Source organism: Anas acuta, chromosome 3 (assembly GCF_963932015.1).
Source record: "Anas acuta chromosome 3, bAnaAcu1.1, whole genome shotgun sequence".
In the NCBI taxonomy this organism is placed as follows: Eukaryota; Metazoa; Chordata; class Aves; order Anseriformes; family Anatidae; genus Anas; species Anas acuta.
The window spans coordinates 92,309,325-92,330,167 of record NC_088981.1 but is presented as its reverse complement, the minus strand read 5'-3'; the positions used below and the strand labels follow the sequence as shown (position 1 = coordinate 92,330,167).

The 20,843-nt window shown below is 40.7% G+C and overlaps 1 protein-coding gene across 4 annotated transcripts in view; it reads left to right on the top strand.

Moving 5' to 3' along the window:
• Positions 1-20,409, top strand: part of ZNF451 (zinc finger protein 451) — a 39,386-nt gene extending 18,977 nt beyond the window's left edge. For 3 of the 4 annotated variants that reach the window (XM_068678294.1, XM_068678293.1, XM_068678296.1), the window contains exons 10-15: positions 102-1,753; positions 2,879-3,013; positions 6,800-6,930; positions 8,054-8,240; positions 16,879-16,947; positions 19,260-20,409. In XM_068678294.1, the coding sequence (XP_068534395.1) occupies positions 102-1,753; positions 2,879-3,013; positions 6,800-6,930; positions 8,054-8,240; positions 16,879-16,947; positions 19,260-19,312 (2,227 nt within the window). In that variant the 3' untranslated portion in view covers positions 19,313-20,409. Of the gene's footprint in view, positions 1-101; positions 1,754-2,878; positions 3,014-6,799; positions 6,931-8,053; positions 8,241-16,878; positions 16,948-18,603; positions 18,654-19,259 lie in introns of all 4 variants that reach the window. The other variant, XM_068678295.1, reaches the window with a different exon arrangement.
• The last annotated feature ends 434 nt before the right edge of the window (positions 20,410-20,843 follow it).

Here is a 20,843-nt window from a genome sequence, read left to right as displayed (position 1 = left end):
TACTAGGAAAAATTTTAAAGTAGATTTGAAAGTTTTTAAAAAAAAAAAAAGTTTCAGGTTGTGATACAATGCCTTTATTGTACTTTTTTAATCCATTCTAGAACACGTTGTCGTAACTCTGGCCCCGTGGCGCTGTCCAAGAAGAGCATCTCCCAGATTGCAGGGGTGTTTAAGACAAAAGGTCACTGTGAGGGCTGTGATAAGCTGCTTGCTGATGAGAAGGAGATCACCGAGCATAAGCAGAGCACTCAGCACAACGTTAAAGTTCATGCTACAATGGAAGAGTCCATCTTGATGTTCTGTCACATCAATGAAAAAAATAAAGACTCATCTCATTTGAGCCACACTATGGATCGATCAAGAACATTGCTCAAGAGACATTTGACGTCGAATGAATCAATCAACGAAGGTGGTTCTCCTTCAAAACGGAAGAGTGAACTGCCAGATAAGAACGAAGATCACATAGGAAACCAAAGTCAAAGTAATGCTAGCAAGGTAAAAGCCTGGTTTTGTGAATGCCTTCAGAAGTTTTTTACTGAAGAGGCAGTAGAAAACCACATTTTGTCAGCAAATAGGATCTGTCACAAGTGTGCCGTGTGTGGAAAGCTTGCTGAAAATTCAAGCATTATCCACCTGCATATGAGCCGATTCCATGGGGGAGCACACTTGACCAACTTTCTCTTCTGGTGCAGAGCATGCTCTGTAGATCTCCTCAAGGAAAAGGATATTATGAGGCACGTGACTGAACGTCATGGTGGACATAGTTACTATTACGAGCAAGAAGCTTTAGCAGATGAACCTATGCCATCGGTTTCTGACACCGCATGCATTTACAGCAGTGAAAGGAAAGACCGCACTCCCAGTCCTATGGAGCTGTCCCCTGAAAAAAGTCCTGTTCTGGGAAAATGGCAATGCCGCATTTGCGAGGAGATGTTTGAATCTGAAGACAGTGTTAAACAGCACTGCATGTCCCTAGAAAGCCACGCGTTTCACAGGTATTGCTGTGGGTTATGCAAAAGCCACTTTCGGAAAGTAGGGACACTGCAGCGACACTTCCAAGAGCATCATAACGAAGAGATACAAATTAAATTCTTCTGTGGCCTTTGTGGTAATCTCTTCTTTGACAAGGAGGAAGAATTCCTAATCCATTATAAAGAGCTTCATAGCATGGACTATGCGTTTGTGCCTGAACAGATGGAAGTATCGATAAAAGAAGATGATGACTTCCTCCCAGTAGAAAAGGGAGAGCGTTTAACCTGTGGCTGCCGGACCAGTTACACCTCCAAAATAAACAGGAGGAACGACTACGTGAATTGTCAGAAAGCCATGCTGCAAAAAGGAAACTTATGGTTTCGCTGTTGCTTCTGCTCCAAAACTGCACAGAACATCGCCGATCTGAACAGTCATCTCAACTGCCACGCGTCAGTGAAAAGTAAGCAAGAGATGTATGTTGTCAGGTGTGCTGCGTGCAACAAAAACTTTGACGATCTTCAGAGCGCTCATCAACACTACCACATGAAACACTGCTTCTTGCAGAAACCTGATATATCAGATCTAACGCCGGAATTGGAAAATACGGTGTTCAAGTTCACAGCAAGCGGGGCTTGCGTGGACAAAAAGCCCCACGAATCAAAATTGCATGCATATTCGTCCAAGACTCAGGAAAAACCACAATCTCCTCCTCTGCAGGGACCGTTCCCTGTAAAGAAAGAAAAAAAAGAAAACTCTGCACACTGTGAAGAGCCCGGTGAAGGTATGTAGAAACTGGGAGGTTTTTACATTAGAAGAATACTGCTAATTTTAACACACTCTGTTTGAATGTCGGCGTGAGTATGTAACAAATCATTTTCCTATATCCAGTCTATAAATCGGTTCAGAATTTAATCTGTTATTTCTCAAAGTAGCACATTGAATTCTTGAGATTCAAGTTGCCAGAACTTGAACTCTACATTTTATTGATGTATACCTTATGCATGAAGTCCTGAAAAACAAAAAGGCAGAGAAATGTTTCAGTCCAAAGGCGCTCTCGTTTGATTTTTCAAATTGCTTGAGAGCCTAATTTGGTGATAAAAGAAGGACAATTAATGACTCCGGGTGGAGATCTAATGCCTAGAAATGCAAAATGGACTGGAAATATACACACACACTCAGAGGAAACTTTACTCCTTTTTATGTATATGTATTTGTGAGGATGATAGTGCTTTCTGTGTGGGTAGTTCTATTGTAACACCATCTTCTCAGTTGTGCTTAACTTGCCAAAAAAACTGTGGCTGAGAATTTCTGTTCACAGTATGTGTTGGGTTGGCTTTGCCTAAAAAAATCCAATTGTGTTTGTGGTTTTTTTGATTCTTGTTACTTCTAAGAATGACATCAAGAATGCCAAAGGTGTGTTTTATGAGTTCAAAAATCAGGAGTAGGTTTTAATTACTCATGATGTCATTTCTTGATGTAAAGGTTGACATTTCTGTTAGATATACAGCAAAAAGTAAGTCTCTAAACATTTTATGTGCTTTTATGCATGTAATTAAATGTAACGGACTTGCCATAGCAGGAGGGTGTATAGTTGAATGTGCTGTTAAAAGCATCAGTATCACAGTGAATGACAAGAGCTCTCTGTGCCTACCACATCTATCCAGCTCTTCACCGTCATCCTGCTAGATGCTGCTCTTTTATCTAATTTTTGCATTACTGAATGCTACTTCAGTTGATGTAAAAACACTGCTGAAACAATGCAGCCCCCAAATAGCATCATTTTGTGTTACTGTCAGCTTATGGAATGATTGAATACTTGAATTTTAAAAGCATGTCTGAGTTGATGTATGTTGGTTGACCAGGCAGTCAGGTGACCTTAAAATGCCTCCTTTTTATCCCCTTGAAGACAGTGAACTTCCTGACCTTGACTACCTGAGTACCATGACTCACATTGTGTTGGTGGATCTGGACAACTGGGGAAACTTATTCACGCAGCTGCCAGCTAACCTGAACCAAGGGACATTTATCTGGGGCTTTCAAGGTAAGAAGTGGTCGAGGGAAACAGGACGAGAAGATGAATGAGTCCACGCAAGTACTCAAGCAGCAATTCTGTGAGAGAACAAGCAGCCACTAGGGTCTCAAGCCACAATATCACAGGCACCATGAGTAGAAATGTTCTTGAACTTTTCTAACTCAGTCTTCAGGTCTGCTGCTCCTACTGTTCCTTGTAGACTATCCTGTAGGCAGAGTTGCTAAGTGGTTTAGGAGTCTTTTCAGCTTCCCTGCTCAAGCTGCTTACGCACTATGATATTATTTTTTTTGTAGTTATCAGGGCATCCATAATACTCACAGATCCTTTTATTTCTAGCTAGCTTCTAGCTCCCAAGTCCTTGTCATAATGTTTTTTGGTTTTAGTTCCAGAAGATATGATTTTACATTCTTGAACTTGAGTTTTGTTCAGTCTCTGGCTTGCCTCTTGGAGAGGTTCCTGGTCATCCTGCACATTACTAGGGGTCTCGCATCTGGAAGACAGTAGCAGGGGTACCAGGTGATTGGCAGAACTCACATTGCTATGGGTTTGTAAGAAAACTTCTTGAGAAGTCTACCAATAGCATCCCATTAACTTGATACTTGATACAGTTTGGGGCTTTTCTACTGATTTTCTTTGGTTTTGCCTTCAATTATTACCCAATTCAATACCCATTGAATACTTCAGTAAAGTCCAGATAAGGTTTGGTTTCAAAATGGGAAAGACCTGAAACACCTCTTTTCTCCTCTTAGAAACAGGCATTGTGGTTAGCTGAGGAAGGCAGAGCAGGTATGTGTGTTGGCATGAGTTCTTCAAACAGTCAACAGTGCTCCTGGACCTGTGGTCTAATGTCTTGTAGCTTAGAAATTCTGGGGAGGAAGCCTCTGGTCTTCTTGATCAAAGCAGGTCATGCTCCTCAGTTGTGTTCTGCTCAGCAATTGCTTCCATATCAGTCTCTCTCTTGTCATTATCTAGCCTTTGGTCTCCCTGTGCAGTAACAGGTCTCTCTGTACAGCAAAAGTTCTCTTGCGTGTGGGTGCACACACCACAGAACCACAGAAAATACTGACTTGGGGTGCGGGGGGTGGGTTAGATTGTGCCAAATTATCCTTGGTTTCTGCTTCATTCTCACTGCCTTGCTGCTGCATTATGTTTCCATACACACTCTCTTTCCTATATGGCTGCACAACCTATTTTGCTTCTCATTATCATAGAATATCACGAGTTGGAAGAGACCCATATGGATCATCAGGTCCAACTTGTATCTGTTGTAAGGCTTTGCCCTCATTGACTTCTGGTCAAATTTCTCTTTATTTCTGCACTCCTTGACCTCTAAGGCTGCTGTGGCTGGGGGTGACAAGGCCTTGATGCAGTTGCTGAAGGTCGTTTGCTGATTTCTACAGTTATTCAATAGGCTTGGCCTTGGAACAACATTTTATTTTTCTACAGATTAAAATAAGAAATTATTGGGCATCTGACTTGAAGAAACACGATGCCTGGCTCACATCTAAAATCAGGGTTACTATGTCTGGATTTTATAAAGAATTCCTTAGTAAATAATGCTTTTTCACAGTTAAGTGAAATTTTACCCCCTTGATTTCTGACCTTTGCTTTCAGTCATACTTTGCTTGCTACTCTGCTCAGACTGGTTTGTCACTGATTGACCCAAGCTTCTTTCTTATGGCACGGTCTTCTGTGCTGTTACCTCTTTCCAAGGTCAAACACCCTGTTTCAATTCAGTAAGGAAAGGATTGATTGAGCCTGTCTGAACTGTATTTTTGTCAGAAATGTTCTTCTCTGACCTGAGAAATAATCCACGGGACAGTCTTAGTGCTACTAATCTGTTGTTAGGAACCTCTATTGATAGGATAAGCCAGTTAAGACAACGTGCCCAGGGATGTTTTGAATCCTCAGGCCTGATGGCACTGAACAGTCCGTGCTAGTGCTGCTAAATTTCTTGTTTTCCGAATGGATTGCTGCATCCAGGTTGCTGGAGGATTTGAACTGAAAAACCTTGCTAAAGAGTTAGTGGCCATTAAAATGGGCCAAATCTGTATCAGAGAACATTTTAACAATTTCTTAGTGTCAGAAGGATTGTTACAGAGCCTTGGAACAGTAAGGTTCCCAGGCACATGTGGAGATGTTGTAGATGTTCTCAAAGAAATAGTTTACAGGGTTATTTAATGCATGCTATTGTATTTGTTTAGCCCTCAAAAATAGCAACATCCCTGTCTCTTTTTCTTTCCGTTTTTACACTTCCAAACAGCATCTCTGACTTTTTTTAATGATACCTACTGCATTATGTCTACTGTTCCTGTTGTTAATACAGCCCTAGCTTTTCTTTGAGTTCCTCCATTATATGTTGTTTCTGTTTTTATATATTCAGTATTTCTCCACCTGTTTTGTAGTCCAGCTCCACTAGAGTAAATACAGCTCTGCCAGCTGTTACGGTCAAAAATCTGTGTTGTAGATTTATGCTACCCAAAACCAGGGTTGATTACAAGTCTTTCCCAAATGGCAGTGGCCAAGGCTGTCACAGCAGACGAGAACAACTCAGAGATCATTTTGCTCATGGACAGGCACCTCTAGATCTTTTCTGTATAGTCTGTTACTAGATCCTTGAGCTTTCTGATTGTTTTTGGTAGCCTCTTATAGAAGTTAGGGTGAAAAGAAAACAAAATCAGGAGAAATCTGCTGAAGACTGCTTCTATTTTTTTGTCAGATTCAAGGAGAATGTGAGGTCCTCCATGGCCTGTTGATGCAAGTCTTAGTTTCACAAGTCCTCATGTGCAGTACAGTCAATGACTGGTTTCACTTTGCAGTCAAAATCCTTCCTTACACCCAGCCATTATATCACCCAGCAGATCAAGCAGCATTTGTTTTCCTCCCTGTTGCCGACCCATTATTTCTTAGCAATTGGGAATGTCGTGAAATTCTTACTCACTCCCTTCACATTGTCCTTCCATTTGTTTTTCTTTTTATGTTGTCATAGTAACTGCAACCTCCTCTGATTTTCCCTTTCTTCTTGAGACAGTTGCTACTCCTTTCCTTTCACTTGCAACCTGTTTCAGCTTTTCTTTTTTATCTGTAGCAATCTATTTACTCAGCTTTTTCCTATTAGCCAGTTGTTTTCTAAGCTAGTAACTACATGTTTTAGGTTGTGAAGGTTCCTGCATGTTGTGTGCTGGTGTTTTTTGTTCTTGTTGTTTAGTTTTTGTTTTTAAATGTAGCCTCATTTTACTTATCCTTGACTGCATCCAAGTTTTTGTCAGGCCTCCAGCTGCTGCTCCAGTTCTTGGAACTTCTCTTTAAAGAGTTCTGACATGCAACGTGTCAGGAAGCTACGGATTCTGCTGGAAACAATCTCTGGAACTGTATCAGTGTAGGGTTCCCTAAGAAAAGCCTTTCTGGTATTGTACTACTTTCCCAGAGCACCTCTGTTTCTGTAGATTAGCCACAAACTGTGTATAAAGCTGGAAAGATACGTTGCTGTATCCAAACACACATCGTTTCTGGAAAATATTTTTTTCAGAATTAATAAAAAAAAAAATGCATACAAAATTGAATGAGAGGCTTTGTGCAGGATCAGGCTAGCTCCTTTCAATTTTTTTTTTGCTTTCTAACCCACAAACAAGGGCTATGGGGGTTTTAGTAATGTATTATTATTTTTGTTTTTAGCTTTTACATTGGTCAAAATAAATTTTGTCTTCAAAGCCAGTTGTACCTTTACTTTTGGCTTGCATTCCTATTCATGGTGACAATACTAATGCTATGCATTTCTTTTCTTTGACTGCTTAGGAGGACACAGCAACTGGAAACCTCCAGTGCAATGCAGAATTTATAATTATCTTAAGAGGATTGGATGCTTCTTCCTTCATCCACGTTGTGGTACCAGAAGAGAGGCAGCAGACTTTGCTCTCTGTGTTCATGTAAGTTAGTGCACACTGTCCTTGCTGTTGTTTCAGGACCTAGAGAAGGGTGGCCAGGTGATGTCTGACATTGATGTTAACTTTTAATTACATGCAAGATTGTTAAATTTTCTTCACACAACATCTATGTCCACGAAAAAGAACAACAAACCTGTCATTGAATTGGGTGGAGACAGCCTGTTGAGAAGTGATTTTGAAGCACTCCCCCTACACATTTGGACAAACTTAGATACCATACATTTTCTTTTTGTCCCTATGAATTAAATTATGGATTGCATGAAGATTATACAGCATAAATGGGTAAATATAGTACATCGTTATCACTTTGCCCTATGCTTTGCTTCTTTTTCTTTTTTCTTTCTTTCTTTTGGAATGAAAATGTTATCCCACGTAGGATATCAGTCTGTTGTGGAGGGGTGGGAGGCTGGTTAGGGAATGAAGACTTTTTTTAAAGAGTTCTTAGAGTTTCTGCTTCAGAATGAAGTGTAACTTTTGCCTCTCCCTTCAAGTAGCCCAAACCTGTAGCTAACTGTAAGATGGAGTTGAATGGGTTTCAGTTTCAGACACCCTGCTGAGCTGACAAAGAGCAGGGCCCATGGTCAGTACCATGTTGAGCAGACCTGGGGCTTTGGGTTGGGAGAAGTGCAGGTGAAGGACAGGAATCTGGGGTGTTGTGGGGACTCATATTATTAATATAGTATTTTATCAGTTAGATAAAACCTACCTGAGGTTGTGCTTTTAAGTTATAAATGTGTTTTGCAACAGTGTTTATAAGTTGCCTTACTTTTTTTTTTTTTTTAATGGTTCTTAAAATGCTCTGCACATTCAGCTTGTTTGTAGTGGAGATGGTTCTGAAATGCTGTTTTTTAAGAATTTTTCCATACTGTATCTGTGCTGTTCTGGTAGCCATTCCCTGTATCTATTACCATATGTATAGAATAAACGCAGTATCAAAATAACACCTTTTGCAGTTGTATAACTTGCTGATAAATTTGATGATACAACTGGAGGTAAGCTGCTGTAGAAGGCTTTCCTATGAAGAGCTGCCTTACAGAAAGCTAGCCAAACCCCACAAGATAAAACTACGATCTTGGTTCAACATCTGTCCTTTGTTTCTGTGCAGGCTGGTCGTCTGGATGAGCACTTGCCCAAGCAAATTCCTTTCACTATACTTTCCGGAGACAAAAGCTTCCTGGAACTGGAAACTCAGTTTAAGATGACTCAGCGGTCAGCTCGCATCCTAAATCCCCACCACATTGAAGGAGACATGATGTGTGCCTTGCTAAATAGCATTTCAGATACCACAAAAGGTAGAAAGCGTTAAGCCCGATCTTTCCAGTAGACTAGTAGTCTTCTCAATAAAAGAACTGAACACTTTTGCTGATAAAACAAGTTGGTACTTGGTGCTTCTTGTATTGTACTTGCATTTTAGTGAGATATGGCTCAGAAGATCAGTTTGCTTGGGACGAGTTTTGAAAACAGACTTAACTGCATGTTTTTGTTCTACCTAACAAATCCATCCTATGTTTTATGTTACAGCATGTGAAAAACAGTTATTCCAGTCCTTTCTAGTTAAAGAAAAGCTGTTTAGAGCACTCTAGCATACATATTTATTGACTTGTGTTCAAATCTGCTTTGTCTGATTTGTGCTGGGTCTGAAACAGATATGACCCTGCTAAATTCATTGTTATTTCCCAAAATATCTCTGTCTACTTTAACTCCATCTGTCCTGGCCACTTCCAGTCACTTGGTATTTGTCTTTACTGATAGAGGACTCACACCTCTGTTAGGAGGAAAAATGTCAATGAAATTTTTAATGCCATCTTCTTATTAATGGCATGCTGAAATTATTACGTTTTTTTTTATAGAGAATAATCAGAGGTTTGAGCAGTCTTATTTTCATGCAAAGGATTTTGGAGCTGAGATGAGTTTAAATACTTCCTGGTATTTTAAAACATCTTGAGGTAAAGTTTGTGTAGAAGATAATGCATTTCCAGTTGTTTTGTTGTGGCTTTTGGGCGTGTAAGTTGAGTGGATGTTACAGAAAGCTGTTTCTGAAGTAGCCCTAAACAATTTTGAGAAAAATACCCTACTAGTATGCAGGTATAGGAGAACAGTCCTATGTTTCTCTTGTACTATCAGGAAGATCGAAGTGGAAGGCTAGCACTGAATAGCAATTTGGCATTGATCGATTAAAGTAGGGAAAAATAAATGGGATAATGAAATGGTTGGGTCTGTGGTGAGCTGGAATTGATCCGTGTGTTTCTGACACGGAAGAGGTGCTTATGGATTTTTCTGGCCATGCTGGTCTAGATTTGTCAGCTCGATTATGGAGATGTCATTCCCATCCAGAAGTAGCCACACCAGTAAAATTTCTTAACGTAGCTGATTACAGAACCATGATTTTCACTAGCATAGTCCCCTGTGCTTAGGGAGGAAGATGACTTTTCTCCTCAGTTATCTGTAGAGGTGCACGTTGTGTCATTACATTCCCACTACTGATGCTTTCTTTTTAGAGCACACTGAAACCCCTCGTTTGATAGAGCTGTTCTAATGTAATTATAACTGCATATATTAATTGGGAGGATAGTTTTGCTTTCATTTCAGAGAAGGAAATACTGGAAGAGAACTGTAGCTTCCATGCATTCAGTTTAAGTTGTTTTATATGTAGAGACTTCCTTTCACGTGTAGTTTGTTGTGTGACTTACCAGCACCAGATGGGGAGAAGAGGGGAATGACCGTGTTGCTCCGTAAGGGTATTCTAACTCCTTTTTGGGTTATTTTGCTGGTATATCTTCATTTACCTGGGTATTCTGGCTAAGAATGATGGATTTGAGCTAACCAAAACCTTAATTTGCTGGCTGTTTGGTCATTGTGCATCACACTAAAGCTATGCATGTGGTCATTACAAAAAATAAGTGTGTGGGTATATGTGTTTTAAGCAGGAAGTTGCTGGAATCATGCTCGTGTCCCATTCTCAGGCAAACTCATAATGAACAGAATCATCTTGAAAACTCGGTTTTGATGACAGGACTCTGTGCTCTGGGTAGTGGGTTGATGTCGCTGCCAAGGATCTGTCAAGATCTTTTAAAAAGGTGTAGCCGTCTCAGAAGATGTGCTTCACTGGTCAGCATCATCAGCAAGCATTCACAAATCTTCCTGGAGCAAGGCCAGTATTGGAGGGCTGAGGTGGAAAGTTGTGCTGTGTATTGTGTAGGCCTGTAGAACCTTTTGTCCTGTTACAGAAACACAGTTGAATGTAAGGAAATAGAAATGAGATTTCCAGCAGTTCCAAACCAGGGGCAGTATTCTGGAGGGAAAAAGAGGTGAAAAACAACAACAAAAGTTGTGTTGAAAAATACAGGATGGTTTTTGGGACTGGATGAGCTTCAAAATGAAGAAGCAGTGTTTCTGATGGACAGACAGAGCTATCATTAGCTTGTGAGCACGTACGTGGTGGCAATCTCTGGTGCATCTTGTGAACTGTTTTGCCATTTCAGCAGAACTGCTGTGGCAATTGTACCCTACTTAGTCATTAAAAAAAAGAAAAAGGAAAGAAGTTCCTGCATATATTGGAGCAGGCTATCAACTACATTTTACATTAGGAGTCCATGAATTTTCTCTGAGGTGTGAAAAGAGTAGGCAAGACATTATTATTTCTTCTGCTGCTTTTAAACCTGAGTTCATTAATACAAGAGTTTTAATTTCATGCTGAAGGCAGAACACATGATGGGAGATTTGTGCATGTTGATAGAGTGGTTTCAGAAGGGTAAAACGAGTTTTTCCTTTACAAAGAAAGGTTTGTAGCACACAGAAAAACAGCACAATCTCTTGTCTGCATCTCGACACCTGATATCTCAGAATGCCAGCACTGCTACAAATTACACTTCTAATGGACAGCGGACAATGTTGGGGGCATGCTGGCACCGATATGAATGCCAGCACTTCTCAGGTGACAGAGGTGATTCTTGTATAAAAGGAGGGCTTTAGCTTAACTATATTTGTCAGAAACTCATGTTGTAATGAGATCCTTAATTGACTGAGCTCTTAAGTAGAAGAGTTTTTTGATAAGAAGACAACCAAAACGTTCAGACTTTCTTCTCCTTTCTTTAAAGAGCCAGGCTGCCTCATGAGAGTGTCAAAATCAAAGGCATAGTGATGCACAATGCTTCTTCTAATCTTTCAGTTAACACAAATGTCAGACAGCAAGCGACTAAAGACAGGTCACAGCCTCCAGCCCCTCACGTCCAGAGACTGAACACGAAGGGCATAAGCATCAGTGGCGTGATGCACACTGGCTGCACCACGAATGAACTATGGGAAGCATTTATCCCTTTACATGCACAGCTCTTACAAACGCCACGGTCAGCTGCAGGAGGGAGTAGGAAGAAAGTTAGCCTTGAGTTTAGCTACAACAGGAAGTTATTAACTTTGGTATGTCGGTGACATGTCTTGTGTGTACATTTGGGTATATGTTTATATGCCCTAGGCAGAAAGCCCTTAGGTATATTAAGACCTCAGATAATGAGCCTGAACAAAAATTCTAGCCAAGTGGATGAACTGGGAAGACCTCACCACCCAGATCATGAAAAAAAAAAAAACCTTCAAGGTTTAATTTAACCTGGTTGTGATTTTTTTTTTATTTAGAGAGATATCTAAGATGAAGGTTAAATGAAAGTCTGAGTGAACGTCATGGTATTATCCATGTTACCCAGTTTCCAAAAAAATACAGTTGGAGCAGAGTCAGGGATTAAGAGCTTTATTTGCGTTCATGCTACACTTGAATGAACAGATCAGGGAACATCTTCAGGGAGAGATAATATATAATGAAGCTTTGGTTTGCATGGAGGAAGAGATGGTCTTCTGTATTTGTGAAACCTTGACAGGGAGTAGCTGCACGTGCATTTACAGGTAATATTGCCTAATGAAGAAGTAGACATCAGAGCAGTAAGTACTGGGGAGGAGTGTATGGGGAGGAACCTCCAGGGACTTAGTGAAGAAGGAATAAAGGAAAGGATTGTGGAAGCCAAGGAACAGTATTTTAAAAGCAGCATGATCACACGCACTGAACAGGATTGATAAGGATGTGGTGCTGATCTTAAGTTTTTGGCTAAGTAGTCATTAGGATCCTGACTGAGGTAATTTCAACGGTACCCTCAAGGTAAGGTAGCACTAAAACTTCAGACGTCAACTGTAAAAAGGGAAAGTGACTGGAGAGAGAGAGTTGTGTGATACTTCTGCGATTGTGCTTCAGGATGGTAAAGAGGCAGATGAACCTGGGAGTCACTGAGACTACGAGTCTTGTAGGAGAGGGAAGTGAAGGTAGGGTGCAAGACTGCTCAACGTGTGAAGCAGTCCAGAGGTGCAGTAAGAAGTTTTACAACAAGGCAAAGGAGGAGAACTAAGGCCAAGAGAGGGCAATCATCAAGTCTGCAGTGTGACAGAGCAGCCAGACACCTGACGGGAGCTATTAAGGGGATGGTAGTAACTGGGGAGGTTGCAGAAGGAGAAGAGTGTCAGGTAGGAGAAGGGAATTGATTACTCTGAGACGTGTGGGTCGCTAATCCAAATCCCATCTGACACTGGGATGACAGGACAGTGGGTGGTGCTTGCATCCTGTGGAAGCTTAACAGTTTCCAGAGCTCGTTTCTGAGGCTGGGGAAATACTGCTCTACTACATCTCTGAAGGAAAGTTACTGCATTCACTCCCATCTCTGGGGTTAACCTTCCTAATCACTGAGCCCTGTTCTCGTACAGAATTTGCATTCCTGTTTCATTCCTTCCAGCAGGAGCTTGGCAATATGTGAGGACAACAGAGAACAGCAGGATTTCTTTTGAGAGAATAGGTACAGTTTCTTAGCTGTTGTTTATCTAATAAACACTGGAGAAGAGGCCATATTTTAAGATGCTCTGGCTGAGAAATTGGGTGATTGCTGCTTCTCTATGACCCCAGAGGAGCTGGGAGCTACAGAGTGTGCTAAGCATTTTTAACAAGAGAAACGGGATGTGCCTGATTTCTCCAAGTCATGTGTTTTCATTTACCCTACATCTTCAGATGATGCCAGCAGCACCAAAAGTATATGCTGATGAAGTAAGTACAGGCTGAGGAAGCATGGGCTGGGTGAGTGGACAGCAGGCTGGATTGAAAATCCTCTGAATGGCCGAACCCAGGTGATGGGTGGCGTGATGGCCAGTAACTACTGGTGTGCCCTATGGGTCAGTGCTGGGCCCAGTCCTGTTTAACGCTTCAATTAATGATCGTGATGAGGAGGCAGAGTGTGCCCTCAGTGGGTTTGCTGATAGCATGAAACTAGGAGTGTCTGATACGCCAGAGGGTCACGCTGCCATCCAGAGGAACATCCACCTCCTGGGCAGGCTGGAGACGTGGGCTGACAGGAACTTTGTGAAATTCAGCAAGGAAGTGTGATGTCCTGCACCTGGGGAGGAGTGACCCCAGCCACCAGTAAAAGCTGGGGGTCAACCAGCTGGAAAGCAGCTTTCTAGAAGAGGACCTAGAGGTCCTCGTGGACAACCAATTGACCGTGAGCCAGCAATGGCCTCCTGAAGCAAAGAAGGCCAATAGTCTCCTGGGCTGCGGCCTGTGGGCTGGGGACTGACAGGCTGAGGGAGGAGATCCATCCTCTTTACTCAGCATTAGTGAGGCTACACCCATCCAGTTCTGGGCTCCCCAGTACAATATCTGGAGATACTCCAGAGCCATCTGGGCAGCTGTGGCTCCAGGTGACCCTGCTTGGGCAGGGGGATGGATGAGATGACCTCCAGAGGCCTCTCCCAACCTCAGCCATTTTGTAGCTCTGTGGTACTGGCGTGGGGCACGTTAACTAGAATCCAAGATCTGCTTCAAAGTGGAGTTCAGCCACAGGACACAGGCACACCACAAGCAATGTTAGGTCAAGCACAACGGCCTGTCCAGTGTGGGAAGTCAGCCTAGTCTCTTCTGACTTAAAAATGCTTCTGTTCAATTCATTGGCCCTTCTGTTGGCCCTTCCTTCTCCTTGGTTGACAAGTGATGATTTCCATGCTTAATTACTGCTGCCTACCCCAGAAGGCAAGCTGAGTTCCTGCTCCTCACCCCTTTATTTGTTGAAACATTTCTATTAATTTTTTTGCCTACAGACAGTCTTTATTCTGATTGTTAGTCTTATTCCTGATTCCCACAGAGCCATATCAGAATATCTTAAAATTTTCTGATCCAGAAACTCTACTCCTCCTGTGCCTGCCTCACCAGACACTCAACGTGACACCTTTAATCTGCTCTGTGTAGGCTTAGGGGCAGAGGGCGGTATTGTGGACAAGTGTGATCATGCTTTTGGTTTTGCATGGGGAAAGTCAGTACAGTTTGAGATGCTGACAAGCCTTGTCACAAAAAAAAAAAAAAAAAAAAAAAAAAATCTAGATTAGATTTCCTGCCTTCTTAATAGGTTAGCTTTTACCAACTCAAAGATTTACAAGAATCCAGCAACTGCCCGTGTGGGAAGTTGAACATGCATTGATGTAGTTAGGTAGAGGGGGGAGAAGCCTTGCGAATAATGACCAAAGTTCAGACTACGGGAGGCAGACTGTAGCTTGTGAGACTTCTCATGTGCTTTGGAACAATGTTTGACTCTGAGGTGATGTTTTCCTCTCCAACCAGTCAGATTATGATCTGTACTGATTGTTTTCAAGTTTCATAGTTTCTCTCAGCTCTTCTGGCTTAATTTATCTTAGTCGTTGCTGACTTGGTATCAGTGTCTTATATTAATTGAGATACAGTGTGTGGAATTCCCAGTCTGTAGGACACGACTGGATACCTACCACTTACTGTGTATGAACCGTGCTTTCATTTCCAGAGGCTTGCAAACTACATGCCCTAATAAAATAGGCTTGCTTACAGGTGTAGGTAGTGGAATGGTGTTTCTTCAACTGTGCTTGAGGCAAACCTGCTCTCTGCGATGTACCTACTGAGCAGTGTTCTGCTATTGCATAGAAGAAGTATGATAAATCATGAGACAGGCAACTTGTTTTTAAAACATTTAAATGTTTTGCATGCCAGTTTGCACATACCTCTGGTCCAATATGGACGTGTATCCCGTGTTATTACAGTGGGGTAATTAAAGAGGTGTGACTGGTAAAACATTTTGGTAAGATGAGGCCTGAATTAATACCTAAGATGAATCCTAAATTTTCTTAATGAACTAAAATAGTAACTCGTGTACAAATTCTTTTCAAATATTCATAACTATCCCAGTTGACAGCAAAATCCACTTTAGCTGAGGATCTGTATTCTGAAAAACTGAATCTCAGGCAAGCCGATTGCCTGGGCCAGAGAAGCCAGGAGGAAGCAGAAAAGTGCTGTGCACATCATACAAGGGGGTTGCCATCGTGGTTCCTTGTGTGGTAAATACTGCCTGATTATCTAACCGGTTCCAGGAGAGCTGACTCCTTTAGCTAATATCTGAAAGCAGCTGCTGAACTTCTGACTGCTCCTGTCCTCTGCTGTTTAGCTGTCTGTGCAGGTTGCAATCTGAAGAATTTTGCCTTTCCCATTTGCCAACATCTTCTGTCAAGTTGCCTGGAAAAAAAAAACACCTCCAGGAAAGTGCTCTTGATGCATTTTTATTTGAAATGGCAGCAAACCAGAGAATCTCTTGTACTTTGCCTTGCTACTTATTGGTCTCGAGATCTCAATTCTTCCATTATACTTCTGCCAAGAAATGAGTTAGGGAGTGATTGCTTCAGCTCTTACATCTCTAACAGGTACAACACTTCAGAGCAGTCAGATACATCTTCCAGGCTGGAAGATTAAAACGGTCATTAGTATGGGGGAGGCCACTTGTGCAAAGCCTTTTCTTTGCACTTTTTCTCTCATAAGTGATTTAAATGACATTTGTTTGGGGTTTGTCTGGGTTTTGTTTCTTATATTTTGTTTGCTTTGGATGGTGGTATACAGGGAGGTGTATCTTCTACCCAGAGGTAGTAGGCAGCTCCAAAAAGGATGCACAGGCAATCAGCTAAGTGGCTGGAGAAAGACCTTTCTAACTCTAGTATATATTCAGAAGTTTCTGGCATCTTTGTGGGCTCCTGATTTCTACTTGATGCCAGCTGTTTGTGTTTGTATTCCTGGAGTCAGGAGAGTCAGTAATGCTGCTGCTCAAAGTGTGTGTGTCAGAGGCTTGAAGACAAATTTTATAAAGTGTATTTTTCACTTTGAATGCTTAGCTTAGATCATCTAAAATGCCTAAAGTCATGCAGTTAGTAATTTAGATGTCCATATCAGAATCTTCTTTGCCTCTAAGCATAATCAGAATTGCATTTATGTACTAGTAAATGGACTGGTTTTAGAGGGAAGTTGTTGCTGTGACCGTAGGAGACCTAGTTCATGGTGAATATTATACAACCTCATTGCAGAGATCATCTCCCAAAACAGCAACAGCCTCTAGCAGGAGAGCGAATACATGATGTGACTAATCGACTTCTTTGGGTTTTAACCTGTAATTTTCTGAGTCTCCATTTAAAAAAAGTTGGGGGGGAAAAAAAAGTTCAGATATACCAATCCCTACTAGACATTTCAAAACACAGCTGTTGTTCTGGAGCTGGAAACCAGCCTTGTGAAGAGCATTACTTAGAAAGGAAGTGGTTGAAGGATTTTGGCTGGACTTGGCTATGACAAATTAACAGATTAAACTAAGCATTTCTGCTGTTTTCTGTGAGATGTGAACAGCATCTGCTGAATTGTATTGTTCAATTGATGCATTGCACTGCTGAGATTAGCTGTAGCAGTCAGTTGTTCAAATGGAGTATTTAGGCAAGAAAACATAGCTACAACCATGTGTAGTTCTTAAAATCCAACCTACAATGTTGTTATAGTAAGTTAGGTGTAGGAGATGACTGACTTATTTGTTAGGAGCAATGTGTAATTTACATTTAATCTGTGCAATTATTTTTCAGATAGCGAAGAGGATGAAGATATGGAAGTGACAGTGACAAGGAGCTTAGAAGAAAAAAAGAAACAGGAAGGTCTGTTTTAATTTTTACTTCTCTATTTTCAGGATTGCTATTAGTTACAGAAGATACAGAAACTCAACTTAAAATGTTTTTTCTGACGAGTGACCTCGTAAGAATACTTTAAAATATTCTGGGGAATAATGAGTAGTCAAGAATACTGTGAGTTAAAAAGAAAAAAGAACATCCTAGCCTGAAAAGTATGCCAGCAGACTTGAAATCTATTTTTATTGGTGCACCACTGGGCATTGTGCTATTTAAGATGTGACTGAGCTCACTTCATACCAGTTTAGTATGACTCTGACTGCAAGTAGAACTACTGAATAAATAGTTGAACTTCTAAATAAATGGTTCAGAATTAGGTATTATATCTCAACAAAGCCCTCTTGTCTCCTAAAAGTGAACTGTAGATTTATGCACAAGTTTGAAGCAGCAGTACAACTAATCTGCTCGCATCATATCTTACCTTATTTGAAATTGTTTTCAACCTTTTGCTGCTGTGCTTAGGGGTGACGTCCGTACAATGTAGTTACTTAATTTTAGGGGCAGATTGCAATGCATTTGAAATCACGTTCTGTTTAAAGACGTGACTCTCCCCTTCCACCTGATGGAAATAGAAAGAACAAAAGTATTAATTAATACTTTGTACAAATGCGGTGATAGAACTAAGGTAACGATCTTCCCAGAATGTATTCAGTGATAAATTTAACAACTGTTGCTAAATAGCTATGAAAAATGCGAGATATTCATCTACAGTCCTGAAAGTTTGCCATGCTCAGGTGCTGCTAAGCACTGGATATTGCCATTAATGGTAGCGGTGGCATTTGGTGCATGCAAGATGTCCTGGGTCAGGTGTCTTCTGTACTAAGGCATCAGAACCAGCCCTAGGAAGCAACCTGAGCTAGCTGTGTGCATGGTTAACAATAGCCTTTGATGGGGGTAAAAAGGGAATGAGGAGGCAAAACCAACTCTAGAAATGGATAAATGAAATAGCACCAGCAACTGCTGAAAGAGGACAAAGCAAAAGCAAGTGTTGGAGGCAGAAAAGGCTGCTTCAGCAGCTCCAGGGAATATGAGCCAATCTGGGCATTGCTTTGGACAGAGCTGTGTGCCATGAGCAGCAGAGCCATGGTTTGGAGCTTATTCTTGGTAGCTACACAGACTTAGTGGTTTACTGACAGCTTACTTTAACATAAGCAATTGTCTATAAATCTGCCTTTCTGCTTTGTTTTAGCTTCAAAAATCCATCTCTGCTTCTGTGACCATGTAATGTTTCCCTTTCAGAAACTAACTTACCTCTTTGTCAGTAGTATCGGCTGTTGCAACAAAGTCCAGCTGAATGAAAATGGCTTAGCAGACACCAGAGAACATCCATTGGTGCCATTTCTTTACAAAGCTAGGCCTTGCAGAAATCTCCAGTGTGAACTTCAAATACAGCAATAGCCCAACAGTAGTCAAAGTTTCAAAATCTGTTATGTTAATGTGTTAATGTAGCTATTCACTTTCCTTTGTCATAAGAATAGACCTAAACCAGTCGGCTTTTGTTGTAGACTGTGCTCATGTCCTCCTCAAGCAGAAGATGAACTGCTTAGGAATGCTAGTGTGCCTGAAGGCTTTTATATTTTTTCTAATCATGCCAATAGTACTAATACTGACCTTGTTTATCTTCAGGATGTTTAATTCACTAATCCCAAACAATTAGTGCCTAAGACAACCCAAAGGTAAGGCCGAAGCAGAGCTGCTGTTCTGAGAATTACGAGGGGTGTTTACGAGACATCGTTAACAAATCAGATGAGCACAGTTCAGCCTTGCTTCCACCATCAAAAATGTTGCAGCCCTTACAGTTAATGACTTTATCTATACTTAATGTCTTCCTAGTGGGAGTGACAACAGTGGTGCCAAGTCACAATTTGGATAGGAAGTATCTATTGACGAGGAACTGGAGTGAAAACACTGCTTGTTTTGTGTGTCTGTCTTTTTTAAAACTTTGCTTATTTTTTCTTGATGCATAGCTGTGGGTGCTAATCATGGTTATTCGTTTGACTAATAAACTTGCAGTTGCATTATAATCTTACACAAATCACGGGGCTGCCCCTAGTTAACACAGTGAAGGGTTGTAGAGGTTGTTTCTGTTTTGGAGTTTGTTTAAAAGGTGGCATAAGATGTAAGAAGGGAAATAACTTTCATTTTGGTTTTGTAACTTATTTTCAGTTGACTGGCATTGCCCGCAGAAGTAATTTGTCGCTTTATGCGGTAATAATAATGCAATTGTCTGTGACTAGTTATCAACCACAGTTTGAGATTATCATTTTTTTGAATTCATACAGAGGAAGATGCAGAATTGGAAGAAGCTATCAAGAGAAGCCTTGAGGAGATGTAAATGAAGATACTTCCATACACTAACACCGTGTCATCAAAGCTGCTCACAAAAATGGAAGCTTGTTCATCTATTTACAGAGGTTTAGAAATACTGCTTCAAAAACATGTCTGTGTCTTGAATTGTTAGATTTATAACCTTATGTTCTCTGTCATGCTGATGAATAGCTGGAGTTTATGGATATCTGCTGCAATATATTGTGTATGATAAGAGTAAATTTTTAAGTCTTTTCATTTTCTGTTTCTGGTGGGTGATGACTAAGTCTCACCAGTCTAGCTGTATAAGTTGTTGCCTAATTAGTAGGCTGGTCTTACTATGTGTTTTGGTTTCTGTTCTGTTTGTTTTTCTAATTATTAATGGGTTCTGGTATTTAATTCTTCTGTCACAAAACGTCATCATCTTCATTTACTTTTCCATGTGGTCTTTGCAACAGATACAAGTAGTAAACTCCAATTATCTCAGACTGACTTGCCTAGCTGATCTTGTTATAAAGAGAAGCTTAGTTCCCAGATTTATGAACTGAACATATGGTCTGACTCTTGTCTGTGGACAGTCTTGCCTTGATCACAATTTTGTCTATGGGCTGTTTGCTGTAAATGGCAAAATCAGGACCACAGACTGTACAGTTAGTTTCTGTTAGCTTTATTTTTTATAAACATGTGTATTTTTCAATGACAGCATGGTGCAGTGCTGGATTTGATGGCTTAAAGTTTGACAGGTTTGATACCTCTCCCTGATTTAAGGAAGGAACAGATCTAAGTGGACAGAAGCTAAATAAAACTTCCAGTTCCTGTTTGAAATAGATGTGAAAGAATTTAAGACGAGTCAATCCTATACACTGGTTCTCTTTTCTCCTTTCTGCTCATGAAGAGGTGGCCTTGGATAAAGTAATTGTGTTCATTATTTTTGTACTGTCCTTATTTTTAGGTGAATAATTCTTTCTGTGTCTAAAATTAAGCTGTCTGTGCCACCTTTCTCATTTCCTTCTTTAAAAATACCTATGCAAGATGTCCAGCTTTATGAGCTTATTCTACTCTAAGGAATAATTGTTGTCAATCAGTAAGAAACCTTGATGTAATAAAATGCCGGCTTTTTTTTAATCATGAGCTTGTGAGTTTGCTTGCAACTGGTATGAATCTAAATGCTTATTATGCAAAAGAATACTTATTTTTGGAGAGTGAAAAAAGGGGAAAGCTGGATTTTACTTGCTGCCAGCTCCAAAGAGTCAAACTAACTAAAGCTGTGTGCCATCATGGCTAGAAAAGTTGGAAAGTGGATGTTCTTTTATTTCTGCTGCTTGCTGGCTCTCAGACAAATAACTCACCAGATTCATTAATTTTATCTCAGAACTTGTTAGCAATCACACAGCTTGAAGAAACCATTCAGACCCCAGAAAATTGCTTGAATGCTTCCAGTGCATTGTCTCTGACACTGAAGTGCAACAGATTGAACAGAACCTTGTGAAGTTTTTCCACTGTGCCTGCTGTTTGTTTTTCTACTATAAAGCTTGAATTACTAACACTACTGTTCAAAT